Source organism: Lissotriton vulgaris, chromosome 4_1, assembly GCF_964263255.1.
Source record: "Lissotriton vulgaris chromosome 4_1, aLisVul1.2, whole genome shotgun sequence".
Taxonomy (NCBI): Eukaryota; Metazoa; Chordata; class Amphibia; order Caudata; family Salamandridae; genus Lissotriton; species Lissotriton vulgaris.
The window spans coordinates 1,767,338,890-1,767,353,585 of record NC_141691.1 but is presented as its reverse complement, the minus strand read 5'-3'; the positions used below and the strand labels follow the sequence as shown (position 1 = coordinate 1,767,353,585).

Genomic DNA, 14,696 nt, shown 5'->3' with positions numbered 1-14,696 from the left:
TGCTAGATTGCCACGCATTCCGCAATATCGCATTTCCAGTGATGGTGAAAGAGCACTTTTGGCGATCATCTATGATCTGATTGAGAAAGGTGTGATTGAGGAAACGACAAGTAACGTGTGCAATATTCCGGTTTTGCCCATTCTGAAAAGAACTGATTCTTCACAGCCTCCTGTATATAGGTTTGTGATCGATCTTCGCGAGGTGAATAAGATTGTCGTTCCGCAATTTCCTGTTGTGCCTGATATCACCGCTTTACTGACTTTGATCCCGGCTACAGCCACGTGGTTTTCGGTGATTGACTTGTAGAATGCCTTCTTCAGCATCTCGATTTCCGTGGAAAGTAGAGATATCTTTGGCTTCTCTTTAGGAGGACGTAGTTTCCGGTTTAAGCGCGCTCCTCAAGGCTATTGCGAGAGTCCATCGATCTATAGTCAGGCTTTGGAAACACAACTTGACTTACTGGTTTTATCTGATGGTGCTGCTCTTATTCAGTACGTTGACGATCTGTTAGTTGCTGCCGACAATGAAGAGATCTGTAGAGAGGCTACTTTGTCGTTGTTAAGTCATTTGTCTGATTTCCATCATAAGGTTTCTCTTTCGAAGTTGCAATATTGTCGACAAGAAGTTACCTACTTAGGTCACCTCTTATCGAAGGAGGGAAGGAAACTGACCCCAGAAAGAATTCAAGCGATTGCGAAAATGAGTGTGCCTACGACACAGATTGAAGTACGTGCTTTCTTAGGTATTACGTCGTACTGTAGACAGTGGATCCCTAATTTTTCATTGCTTGCGAAGCCTTGGATAGCTCTTACAGTTAAGGATACTCCAATTCCTATCCCTTGGACTGACGAATGTCAGAAGAGCTTTTCAGAATTACGCGATGCGTTGTGTTCGGCTCCTGTGTTGGGTACCCCCGACTACAGTGAGCCTTTCACATTGTATGTCCACGAGAGAGAGGGATGTGCATTGTCAGTTTTGACTCAACAATTTGGCGATAAGCAGCGTCCATGTGCTTATTTTTCATCGACTTTGGATCCGGTAGCTAGAGCATTGCCGAGTTGTCTGAGAGCTACAGCAGCAGCGGCTGTTTCAATTCGACAGTCTGCTGGTTTGGTGATGGACAATACATTGATTGTGATGGTTCCACATGCAGTGGATACCTTGTTGAATCGTACCAAGACACAGCACTTAACTAGTGCTCGGTTGTCGGGTTACGAATTGACCTTGTTAGCGAGTCATGTGCATATAAAGAGATGCAACACGTTGAATCCAGCCACGTTGTTGCCGATTTCAACTGAGACAGACGTTACCAAACAGCATGATTGTTTTCTTAGGACTGAAGAAGAAACGAAAGGGAGGATAGATCTTAGGGATACTCCTCTTTCAGAGTGTGATGGTACCTTATGAGTTGATGGTTCGTGTTTCAAGCTTCCGAATGGTGATACGACTGCTGCATATGCTGTTACGACTTTGCATACGATTGTTGAAGCTGCACGTATCCCACATTATTCAGTACAACCAGCAGAGTTGATTGCATTGACAAGAGAGTGTCTGCTGGCAAAAAGTGACTGTGTATACCGATAGCCAGTACGCGTTCGCCGTGGCTCATAGATTTGGACGTTTGTGGAGAGAGCGTGGGTTCCGGACTTCGCATGGAACCAAGATCCAGCATGGTCAGTTGGTGAATGAACTTCTTGAATCACTTACTTTGCCATTGCAAGTAGCGATTGTGAAATGCAGTGCGCATAAGAAAGTTACGGATGATGTTGGTCGTGGTAATGCGTTTGCAGATGAAGTTGCGAAAGAAACTGCGAGAGATGTGAATGTATGTTGCGGGTCCTGCGAGATGGGTTCCGGATGGAAGTATGTGTGAAGATATGATTGAGATTGTGAAATCCATCCAAGTTGAAGCTACAGAGGAAGAGTTGAATGAATGGAGAGAGAGCAAGGGTAAATTGGATTCGAATGGTTGTTGGATTGATTTGTCAGAGCATCAGAGATGGTTGTTACCCGATGCGTATGTACTTCCAGTGGTTACAATGGCTCATGGATTGGCTCATATCAGCGTGAAAGGGATTTGCAAGTTGTTGGCTCCGGTTTGGCAGAATGCTGGAACTCCTAAGTGTGCAGAGAATCTGGTTAAGAACTGTATGGTGTGTTTGATGTACAATCCTGGAAAGGAAATTCCAACTCCAGCTGGTCATTTAGCTCCTCCAACGTATCCGTTCAAGGCTTTGCAGCTAGATGTCATCCACATGGAGAGGTGCAACAACCTGAAGTACGCGTTAGTGGTGGTTTGCTCTTTTTCTAGATGGGTGGAAGCCTACCCTTTGAAGGATAACACTGCTTTGTTCACAGCGAAAGCCCTTATCAAGGAATTCTTCCCTAGGTATGGTTTGCCGAAAATGATCTGGAGTGACAATGGAAGTGAATTTGTGGGTCAAGTGATGAAGAGAGTATGTGATGGATTAGGTATTCAGCAGAAGTTCCACGCTGCAAATCACCCCCAATCAGCTGGTCTAGTCGAGTGCTAAAATGGCACTCTTAAACTGAAATTAGCCAAAATTCAAGTGAGCTCTGGTTTACAATGGCCAGATGCCTTGCCTCTGGCCCTTTTGTCCACTAGAATGACTGTGCATTCACGAATGGGTTTGAGTCCATACGAGGTAGTTTTTGGTCGCCCGGCAAATATTTGGGGAGTGCCGCGGCCGACGAAGTTTAGCGAAATAGAACATCCTGTGTTGCTTGACTACCTGTATGAATTGACGGCTAAATTGCGTGTTTTGCATCAACAGGTACACGATACATTGCCACAAGCTTCTGAAGATCCAGGACATGCTATCGAACCTGGCACCTGGGTGCTGGTGAAGAATTTCCAGCGGACCAAGAACGAGCAGCCCCGCTGGAACGGACCATATCTGGTGTTGTTATCTACCCGTTCTGCAGTACGAGTGCACGGTAAAAAGAACTGGATCCACGGCGTACATTGTAAGAGGGCCCCTTTGCCTCTGCCGTACGACCGGTGGGTCCAGAAAGGACTTTGTGATTCTGAGACTGAGACCGTGCCTTGTTTTCTGCCTTTCAGCGATGCCCGTTAAATTGGAACGAACACTGAGCAAGAAAGTGATGATCTTCGAGAAGCTGTGCCTCCATTGAACCGTTTGAACACTGTTGAACCTGACTTACTGTTCCGTGAACAGACATTGCCTGGCAAAGAGCGTTATGATTTGCGACCGAGAGTCTCGGGACAAAACAAGCTTTAAAGTTTTCTTTTTTCTGATTTTTAAGGTTTGCTCTTCTCCGAGGAACTATTTTGATTTTTGTTTTTCGAACCGCCATCCGGGTTCAACTGTAGGGTCGCGGTTGTCAAGTCTTTGGAGTGCAAGCCGAAGACGTTAGGTCGACGGTTCAGGTTGGTCTAAGGGAGTTGCCCTGGACTGACAGAAGCATTCCTTAGCACAGAACACCCTACCACCGCGAGCAGCAATTAGAGAGGATGGAGTTATTCGAGATGGAGAGACCTGTTGAAAGAATAAGCTTTAAGAGCAAAATATGTAAATTGATGAGCCGAAAACGATTTTTAATATTGTGTTTGTTTATGTTGCTCAGTTTAATGATGTTTTTAATTGGATATGTGACATTTTCTTTTCAAGTGACGTTCATGCCCACTACCCAACCTATGACACCTCCTACTGTTTCCTCTCATTCTTTTCACCCTTTACCCGAACATGAAATCGTTAGAAGACTGGAATTTGCTAATAATTCCTTTGTTCAGCTTCTGCACCAACACCAGCTAGTAATCAACACGACAAATTGTTGGTTTGTGGCCTTATGCCCCATACGACCGATAAAGGTATTCCTTACCTGGTTTTGCCTTTCAGCTACGATGGTTCTATTTGGGCATATAGAACGATGTTCATTTATGCTCATGGAGTCTATTCCCAACGTTCCGTGAAAGATAGTCCGAAGACTAGTGCTCTGGTCAAGGGTATAGTCGACATGATTAGATGAATTAGTTCCTATGAGACTATTCCGAGAGATGAGACAAAAGCCTATATTGGTTGGAACGTTACTGTATATGGAGTTAGTCTGAGTGTTAATCAGCGAGCGAAAAGTTCTCCACAGATTTGGATAGTGCCTCATCAGGGTCACTATTGTCTGCAAGGTAATGGCAAGAATCTGAGAGCTCAGTTAGGGAAGAGTGTTTGCACTGAGACTTATGTATTTGCGTCTCAGACTTCCCCAGCGTTCCTAGTAGCTAAGGGTACCTATTTCATCTGTTACGATAAAGCGTACACATGGTTGCCCCCTGACTTTTCGGGCACATGCTTTGTTTCGTTCCTGTTGCCTCCCACTTTTACAGCTGCGGCAGATTACCATAAGACGAGAGTTGCTAGAGGTGTCTTCAGTAAGGAAGATACCACAGGACAAGAATTGGGAGATTTCTTTAAGGGTTTTCTGCCGTTCTGGGGGCCTATGGCTAACAGCAGGAACATTCGACAGTTGACGAGAGTGGTTGAGTCCACCATAGTCGAAACTGCCGGTGCCCTTAGTAACTTGACTGCTGAGCTCCAGTCGGATCGACTTATGACTCTTCAGAACAGAGTTGCGCTTGATGTCATACTAGCAGATAGAGGTGGAGTGTGTAAACTGATTCAATCGAGCTGCTGCGTTTTCATTCCAGACAACGCTCCGACAGTCTTCCAGGCCATTTCCAAGCTACATAAAATCTCAGAGTCTGTACATATAGACAAGGGAGATTGGTCGTTGATGGGATGGTTTTGGGGATTGTTATCCACGTGGGGATGGAAGATTTTGATGGTCATTGGGTTGATCTTAGCTATCCTTTTCCTGTTCGGTCTCTGTGTACAGTGTGCACCTGCTATATGTGGCCTCTGTGCTACTTCGTGTGCGAGGAGACCTGTCCAGTACTAGGATGATGCTACAGCAACATCTTGATGATCTGATGAATATAGACCTGGATTCAGATTGACATGGGTTTGGGTTTGTTGCCTATTTAAGGGCAAAAGGAGGGTCTGTGGTTCTGTGATACTGCGGTACTGCGGTACTGCCGTTCTGAGGTTCCGTAGATTCTGAACCTGTTCAATAAAGGTCGTCGGATAATGACGATTCTGGTATCAACGGACCGCAAATGACGAGTGTGGTATGTACAAGTGTTTTCGTCATAACCGACCAATGAGAACACTACGTATTCAGGGATTTCGTTTGAACCCTCAGTTTCCATTTTGTGTGCGGCAGCCATTTTGTGTGGTTGCCCTCACATAGGCCGATGACTATGGCCGAACGAGTCCTTGGGACACGTACACCTTTAGCTGACTTCTTTGTGACCTGAACGAACTGACTCCTTTGCCCGAGGCTGACCTCGTTGAGCCAGTTCCTTGTTAAGCTGCTGGTCAGATAGAGATCAAAGAGCAGGACATTGCTGAGTTTATGGTACATGCACACACCCTTCTATCTTGATTCTCATCTACTCCTATTCCTTCCTTTATGGCTTAATTATTGATTTGGGTTGAGGTCTTTACGATGGGTTTGTCCGGCCTGTTCGAACAGGAATGTTGGATTTTGCCTTGTCATCTCTGGTGGGCTGGACAACGGAAAGTGGGATTGTCATCATGCGATATGTTTGAAATGTCGTTCTTCGATTGGTCAGTTTGTATGTAATTGATGCTAGCCAGGAATGTGATTTTTAGCATAAAAGACGATGCTCCGCTCTATGAATTTGTGCAGTCTCTAGCGAACCACCCGTGTTGTGCTTCGTAGACCTCTGATCTTGGTTGCAGCCAATAAATTTGGTCTTTGACGTCATCAAGAAGTGTCCTGTGTCTCTGTTTGCCAAGGCAGGGGAACTCTAAGACATCGGGCGTTTTCCCTGGCGCCGCTGGGTTCTAAAACCCGGTTCTTCAGCACAAGGTACCGGAAAACAATTTTATTCTGGTGGTCCTCTGCCGCAAGTAAAATCAAGGGTAGTCTGTATTCGCTGGAACTTAGGTTCCCAGGAACAATACAGTACTACAATGTGAAGGGTGTGGTCTACATGTTTCTCGCTTCAGGCTCATTTGCTGCGATTCTTCAGGACCTAATAAAATCTACTATCTACAAAAACATGACCAACAAAAGTATCAGTTTGCAAACAGAACACATGTTGTACTACCTGTTGAACACCTGCTCTTGCCTGGATTGGGAGACAAAAGAGATCGTTACCACAGGTAAGTGACAATCTGTAATCCCTGTAGTGACCATGAGCACACTGTGATATTGTGACATACTAGTGATAGGTGTGGCTAGTATTTGACTAAAAACCAAAGTGGCAATACCAAGTTGGATGTATAAAAACAATAAGTTGCAGCACCAATCGTCTTAGGTAGAGAAGTAAAAACAGGAGGAGCAAGTTACTCACCTAATGGTTAGAGTAAAGGGTGTCAACAGTACCCGGTAGGTCTGACATCAAGGGAGAAGTCATAAAGATTGGGGCTAGGGAGGGGGGGGTAAGTATCAGAGGGTGTTAGGATATTGGACAGCCTCTCACATAGCGCCCTCAGCGTTTATGTAAAAGCCTTGCTTTGTTAAACACAGGTTATTAGTGGAAGGGTGGGGTTTGTTAGCCAGTTGGTTGGACCCCAAATGGCCGGGTTCAGTGAGGAGATAAAACCCCAGTCGACTAGAAGTATAACTAAAGGTCTTAAAGGTACCCAAAGTGGTAACTCTGCCAAAATGGCCGTCTAAGCATAGACGTGTTTTGAATATACCACGAAAATAGACAATATAATGCCAAAGGCTGTATGGACATGCTCAAAGGTCTGAACCGGATTGTAGGTCAATACAGTCACAAAAGCGGAAGGTACCAGCTAGATGGTCTATGCATGAAGACCTACGTCTAAACAAGGCCCCACACAGTAAACGGCCTGTTCTGCACCAAAGTTGTTGCCATTGTTTAAAATGCATGTCCCTTGTTGTTACTATCGTGCGAAATGAGGCCGATACCTCGTACATAAGGACATGCCATGGGTTAAATAAAACCAATTCACACTACTTAGTCATCCCCCTCTGGGTATGCGTTATAATATAGATAGGAAACAGCGTGCTTAACTAGCGCTTGCGGCGTGGTTCGCCCGCATGGCGACACCGAGTCCGTCAACAACTATAAACAAGGTACTGGACTTAGTGCGACCTCAATGTGGTGTTCACACAACCGTGCACGGAGTCCATATAAACAAACAAAAGCGTTATGTCCATACAGTCAAACAAATGCGCTGAGGGGTTTCTACGCCAGCCTGCGGGTGTAGCTATTAGCCAGTTAACTTACTTTCTGCTTCCTGAGTCAGCGACGATCACGCCTACCCATCTCTACCGGCTCCGGATAGTGGAAAGCCGGTCTCGCGTTAGAGATTAAGTAAAGCGGTGGGCGTGGCTCTCAAACCGGAAGGGACTGGTGCCGGTGGGTTTTGTGATAACTTAAGTTAATGCGGTGGCCATGATGGAGTGGAGGGGATATAGTTCATAGCGGATGTAAAGACCTACGGACCTAAAAGTAAGCCCAAATGTAGGATGTCTCAATGGTCAATATTGTAGACAAAAGGGTATTATGATGATTAACATCAGTGAAAGTCATATATCTGTGTAGATGGCGTGACCAGGTTTGATAAGGTGTGACAAGGTTTGATTTCTCAATAGTGAATCATCTAAAGGTCGCGCTCATACAGTGATGTATATGCCTTTGTACTACCGTGATAGGTATATATGCATAAGAAGTGCATCCACTGGTGGACTAGGTACTTAAGTAACCATAGCCGGATGTGAAATTAGGGCAGAGCGATTATTCCCTTGAAGTTGCTAGTTGACAGGTGTAAATGCTTTAGTGGAATAACCAAAACGATCCACCAATACAAGTAAGCGCCCTGATGTCAGACCTACCGGGTACTGTTGACACCCTTTACTCTAACCATTAGGTGAGTAACTTGCTCCTCCTGTTTTTAGGTTGAGTACCTAAAGGCTGCGCTTGCGCAGTCTTTGGTCGGAGATTTAATGATTTTTAGACTGGGCTTGTAATCCGCCTCTCTCCTCCACCTCTTTTCCATTGGCTGGCTTCCTAAACGGAGGCCAGCCATTGGAGGAGAGGGTTGTCACTCCAATGAATCCCCGTCTCTTTCGGATTCGGGCTGTGTTTTTGGCGTTCTTTCACCCTGTGACGTCACCAGTCACTCAGAAGCCTAAACACGCCCCAGAATCTGAAAATTTTCGATGTTTGCGGCCGCCATTTTGGTTAAATCCCGGGTACTGCGTGTCTGCTGTTGTTGCGCTCTGCTTGTTTTTCTTGTTTTTGTTGTGACATGGGAAGCCCGGTTGGAGCAAAGAGCCTCTGTTGAGATGGCGCTCTTAAGACCTCTAGCGCAGGGAGCGCTTTATTTGCCACCCGGCATTGCCCGCTAGCTTGCGGCCTCGAGGGTGCCCACCCCTCATTTGGACGGAACGGCACCCAGCCGCACCAGCCTGCAGCGTACCTCGGAGTACGCTCCGTACTAAAAGCGTACAAAAGCGCCCGGGTCCCTATGCAGCATACGCTTGAGGCGTACTAAGGCCCGCATTGCCCCTTTGTCCCAAGCCGGTGCCCACCCGGCATTGCCCGCTAGCTTGCGGCTTCGAGGGTGCCCACCCTTCATTTGGACGGAACCGCACCCAGCCACACTAGCCTGCAGCGTACCTCGGAGTACGCTCCGTACGCTAAAAGCGTACAAAAGCGCCCGGGTCCCTATGCAGCGTACGCTTGAGGCGTACTAAGGCCCGCATTGCCCCTTTTCCCTCTCGAGGCGTACGGAGGCCGCACCACACCGGAAGGAGAAGCCGGAAGGAGGACGGGAGCCCACCCCGCCTCCACAGGACCCAGCGCGTCTCTCGGGCTCCGCACCGGAGCGGGAGGGAAGGTCCGGCCGCAGCCCCGTAGAGCCCCGCCATGACAAGCAGAGTCCCCGCCACAGCAGCCGGTGAGTGTGGGCGCCTGGGCAGCATTTGGCTGCAGAGCCTACCAAGGCTCCTGGGCACTGGAAGAGCTCAACAGGTAACTGGCGCAGGGCATTGGGGTGGGCGGGAAGTAAACTACGCTGCATCACTCGATGCAGACGAGTACAGGCCGGCACTCGGCCTAAGTAGTTGCCCGGGCCAACCATGGCCTCCCGATGATTCCCTCGGCACAAGCGTCTATGCCCCGGACCTCAACGCAGAAGCCGTGGCCTATCACCAGCCTCCCGCCGACCCACCCAGCACTGGTGTATGGCTGACATCCGGTTTTGGGAACCAGGAAAAGCTTGGCATTGGCCCGGACAAGCCCCGACTCTGAAGCCGAGAGGAGCACCGGGGCTTGGGTTCCGGTTCCCAGAGGCCTCCTCCATGCCTTTCATGCCGCTGCCTCACACTGGAAGAGCTCAACAGGTAACTGGGCAGGGCATTGGGGGGGGCGGGAAGTAAACTACGAATACCGAAGGCCTAAAATGGATAAAATACCGACCACGGCAGTAAATCTATCCTAATGCCCGTGCTCTTGCTCCCCTGCCCCCCTGGCTGTGCTTGCTTCCCTGCCCCCTGGCTGTGCTTGCTTCCCTGCCCCCTGGCTGTGCATGCTTCCATGCCCCCCTGGCTGTGCTTGCTTCCCTGCCCCCCTGGCTGTGCTTGCTTCCCTGCCCCCCTGGCTGTGCTTGCTTCCCTGCCCCCCTGGCTGTGCTTGCTTCCCTGCCCCCCTTGCTGTGCTTGCTTCCCTGGCTGTGCTTGCTTCCCTGACCCCCTGGCTGTGCTTGCTTCCCTGCCCCCCTGGCTGTGGTGGCTACCCTGCCCCCTGGCTGTGCTTGCTACCCTGCCCCCCCTGGCTGTGCTTGCTACCCTGCCCCCCTGGCTGTGCTTGCTACCCTGCCCCCTGGCTGTGCTTGCTTCCCTGCCCCCCTGGCTGTGCTTGCTCTCCTGCCCCCTGGCTGTGCTTGCTTTCCTGCCCCCCTGGCTGTGTTTGCTTTCCTGCCCCCCTGGCTGTGTTTGCTTTCCTGCTTCCCTGCCCCCCTGGCTGTGCTTGCTTCCCTGCCCCCCCGGCTGTGCTCGCTTCCCTGCCCCCCCGGCTGTGCTTGCTTCCCTGCCCCCCTGGCTGTGCTTGCTCTCCTGCCCCCCTGGCTGTGCTTGCTCTGCTGCCCCCCTGGCTGTGCTTGCTTTCCTGGCTGTGCTTGCTTCCCTGCCCCCTGGCTGTGCTTGCTTCCCTGCCCCCTGGCTGTGCTTGCTCCCCTGCCCCCTGGCTGTGCTTGCTCCCCTGCCCCCTGGCTGTGCTTGCTCCCCTGCCCCCTGGCTGTGCTTGCTCCCCTGCCCCCTGGTTCCCCTGCCTGCTCGCTGTGCTTGCTTCCCTGCCCCCTCGCTGTGCTTGCTTCCCTGCCCCCTCGCTGTGCTTGCTTCCCTGCCCCTTCGCTGTGCTTGCTTCCCTGCCCCCTCGCTGTGCTTGCTTCCCTGCCCCCTCGCTGTGCTTGCTCTCCTGTGTGTGGCTCTGGGTGTGTGTGGGTGTGGCTCTGGGTGTGTGTGTGTGGGTGGCTCTGGGTGTGTGTGTGTGGCTCTGGGTGTGTGTGTGTGGGGGGGGCTGGGTGTGTGTGTGGGGAGGGCTCTGTGTGTGTGGGGGGGGGCTCTGTGTGTGTGTGGGGGGGGCTCTGTGTGTGTGTGTGTGTGGGGGGGGGCTCTGTGTGTGTGTGGGGGGGGCTCTGTGTGTGTGTGGGGGGGGGCTCTGTGTGTGTATGGGGGCTCTGTGTGTGTGGCTCTGTATGGGTGGCTTTGTTAGTGGGGCTCTGTATGGGTGTAAATGCAATAGGTCATGCATTTGCGAGCTATTAAGCTATTGGCATTGTAAATGACAATGCCATTTATTTAACGATTAAGCTATTGGCAATGTAAATGACAATACCATTTATTTATGATTAAAAAAAAAAAAGTCATGAGCAATGCCAATAGCTCTACCTTTAATAATGCCGAGACCATTGCATTGTAAATGCTTGTTAATTCTCTACCTAAGATGATTGGTGCTGCAACTTATTGTTTTTATACATCCAACTTGGTATTGCCACTTTGGTTTTTTGTCACATACTAGCCACACCTATCACTAGTATGTCACAATATCACAGTGTGCTCACGGTCACTACAGGGATCACAGATTGTCACTTACCTGTGGTAACAATCTCTTTTGTCTCCCAATCCAGGCAAGAGCAGGTGTTGAACAGGTAGTACAACATGTGTGCTGTTTGCAAACTGATACTTTTGTAGGTCATGTTTTTGTAGTAAGTTTTATTGGGTCCTGAAGAATCGCAGCAAATGAGCCTGAAACGAGAAACATGTTGACCACACCCTTCACATTGTAGTACTGTATCGTTCCTGGAAACCTAAGTTCCAGCGAATACAGACTACCCTTGATTTTACTTGCGGCAGAGGACCACCAGAATAAAATTGTTTTCCGGTACCTTGTGCCTCATTTTATCTTCACCCACACCATCTACTCTGTCCTGGCCCCTCACCCACACTTCACCCATAGGCAGTTGGATAAAAGATCTCCGATAAAGAGCCCCTCTTTGAGGTGTGCCCATTGGGCATTGCACCGCCTGCCCAACAAGGAGCATTGCCTATGATGAAGCATAACACTCGCAAGGGTGTGTGAGGCCATTATATCCAACATATCATAATTGTATTCTCAGAATCAGAAGCTTGTTTACCCTTCGGGATGACAGAAAAGCTTTAATCACTAAAGAAACAACTCTGAGCTTCATGTATTTTCAGAACCATTATATGGAATATATCCTACGACCTCTTTTGGCTGAAGGGACAAATTCTATAGCTTTTTTCCTACAAAAGTATAGATGTTTCCAATTGCAGCTGTCTGAGACAAGATTCGGGTGTAGCATTTTGGATAAGGAACCGTAGTGGTGGCCTGAAATTAAGCGCATAACCATTCTCTACAATTTCCAGCACTCGTTTGTCACTACTTGCGATATGCCACTTTTAGTTGGTAACAGATGCTTACCACCATTGGATTACAACTCTTAAAAAACAAAGCTGAAAAGCAATTGTTCTGATCTGGATATGGGTTCCCAGCCGGATTGGACTACGAATTGGACTACTGAGAACCTTTACCTCTTGATTTCCTCTAGTTGTGCGGCTAACGCTTGTAGTGTTGATGTTAGTTCCTACATGACCACTGAAAGGTTTGAACCCTCTGCCTGTATTGATACCTCCGTTCTCTTTTCTAGTGAAAGTGAGCATTTCTGTGGTTTCTACTAGGTCTGCAGCTTTTATAATCTTGGCCTCTGATCTCGTATGCAGATTTATTTGGTCATCATTTTTATAAGATGACATTTTCAATCTCCTTAGAGAGCTAAACTGTGGCTGCACTTCATTAGAGATATGTCTGCCATTCATGTAAAGGCACTACTGACCTTTTCAGAAACTAATTTCAGCAGTCTTGTTTCCTGTAATTCAGTAAAACATTCTGGAAGATATGGAAGCATCAAGCCTCTTACGTTCTGAATCGGTGGGCCTCAGGAGCATGTGCATGACATTTTCTGATCACAGAAACAATTACACAATGTGAATTTGGATCCATGAGCCGGAAAACAGGATTTTTTCCATGTTGTTTATATTTCTTTATCAGTTCGGGGGATACTAATTAGTCATTTCCAGTGACAGAAACTTTTCTTGTGCAATTTCCTCCAAACCAAATATCAGAAGCAAAATAAATGTGTATAGGTTCTCAGCTGTAGTGCCTCCGTAATGACTGAGACAGACGTATGTGTAGATTTGATAGAGAGCTTAGGTGTGGAAGCCCCCCCATGCCAGGTTATCATAAAACGTAATGACATCTACAGGTGAATTTTCTCAGATAAGAACCTGGAGGTGGCGTAGGTGTGATTTCAGGTCTTAACATTGGAGTTGTGCTGCAATGTTGTTTTGTGTAAGGTTTTTTATCTTATAAGTCTATTGAAATTCTCACACAATTCTGGAAATGTATGCCTCAGACTATGGTGGGGATATACCCAATCTCTAATGTCTGATATTTTCTTGCAAATTTAAATTATTATATCTGGCAGTGGTACACACATACAGACAGCAATTATTCTAACATCTAAGATTATCTCTAAGAGACAGAACAGATACTTCCTTAAGAGTATTCTTGTGTGCACTACTCTTCACAAACCTGATTTTTCAAACCAAGTTGAGGTACCAAAACGTGAGCCAAAAAAGACCAAAGAAAGTGTGCACATGATCCTGTTCTGTGTGCTGTGCTAATACAGGTGTTTGTGAGTTTATTTTTTGAGTATACAGTGCATGCATGAACTCGAAAATCTCAGTATGTGCTGCTGAAAGCGGAGAGCAGAAACATGAGCCAAATTACTGCACTGTTTTAAAGCTCTGCTCCCTGCAGTCCATGTAGTAACTCCGAGATTTTCTAGGTTTGTATGTATGTACTGTACACACAAAAAAGCACTACCCCCTTCTGCTTTGGCAAAGTTCACAGAATGGGATCATGATGTTGCCCCTAGATATGAAAAACTCACAACACTCAAATATTTCTTGAGTTTAAGAGAAGCAACATCTAAATCAGGAACATCATTCTCCCGGTGGAGAAGAAAAAAAAGAAAACAGACCTCTCAATGGACGCATAGATGAACTTTGCTCTGATGTGGTCTTCAAAGCATTTCTCAACAAAAAGTAAAAAGTGACATGACCTTCCAAAATGCAAGCTTGCTGTAGAAAACTCTGTACAGGCTAATGAGGGCGTTGTAATGATTCTTTACTAAACTAATTTATAGAGGAACAGCACTTAAAAATTAAATATCTGTATTATCATATGCTATAATATTCATTTTGCTAATAAACAGTTGCTAGGTGTTTCTTCTAAGTGCAAATGGATTATACAAAACTAAAAGGGCTTCCTGAAAAGCGATACAGATGATGAGTGTGGTTACATCAATCATACAGAGTGAAATGTGACCGATTTAAGAATTCCTTCTTTAGCAATTAATGTCAAACATTATCCTCTTTCAGACTCGCTCAAAAAGAAAACTTTTTAAGTGTTTCACCTTTCCCACCGACAACCTACAGCCCGATAGTCACTGTCTGCCTTTGCTTGCCGTGAGCATAGCCATGTTCATAAAACAAGCACAGATTTAAATGATGGAAAACTGTTGTAGTAGTTTCCCGTAATATCAATACAAAGGCATGTTTTCCGTCCAGAACAAACTTGATTGTGCCTATTTTACGGATTTACCTTAGAACGGATTCGACAAAGACTCTGAGTGCTTTCACATGAATCCAGGCAATAAAAGCTTCACTAAAGTTCACTTTTAGCCATCGAACTAATGGGCCCTGTAAAAAAGAAAAGAATAGAGATTGTTAACTATGCTAAATTCATGATTTACAATGTTTATCATTCATATACAACTAATACATTGTTATGGATTTGTTTTGTATTCCTTAATGAGCATCATACTATCATTATCACCAAAAGCCTACTAGAAATGTAATGTAAAAGCTAACCGTAATCATAAGAATATTCAAAAAGGTGGGAGGGTGAAAAAGCCAGACCATTGGAATCTCCAAGGAACAGTTACATGGTAAAAACATCTTTAAAGAAATATTATGAAATGTTGATTCTACTCCCAGAATTGGTAAGAAA

The 14,696-nt window shown here is 46.8% G+C and overlaps 1 protein-coding gene across 1 annotated transcript in view; it reads right to left on the bottom strand.

Moving 5' to 3' along the window:
* ATP6V1C1 (ATPase H+ transporting V1 subunit C1) overlaps nt 1-14,696 on the bottom strand; it is a 484,611-nt gene that overhangs the window by 112,674 nt on the left and 357,241 nt on the right. Inside the window, exon 11 of the mRNA XM_086966092.1 lies at nt 14,289-14,386. Coding sequence (XP_086822218.1) covers nt 14,289-14,386 — 98 coding nt within the window. The remainder of the gene's footprint in view (nt 1-14,288; nt 14,387-14,696) is intronic.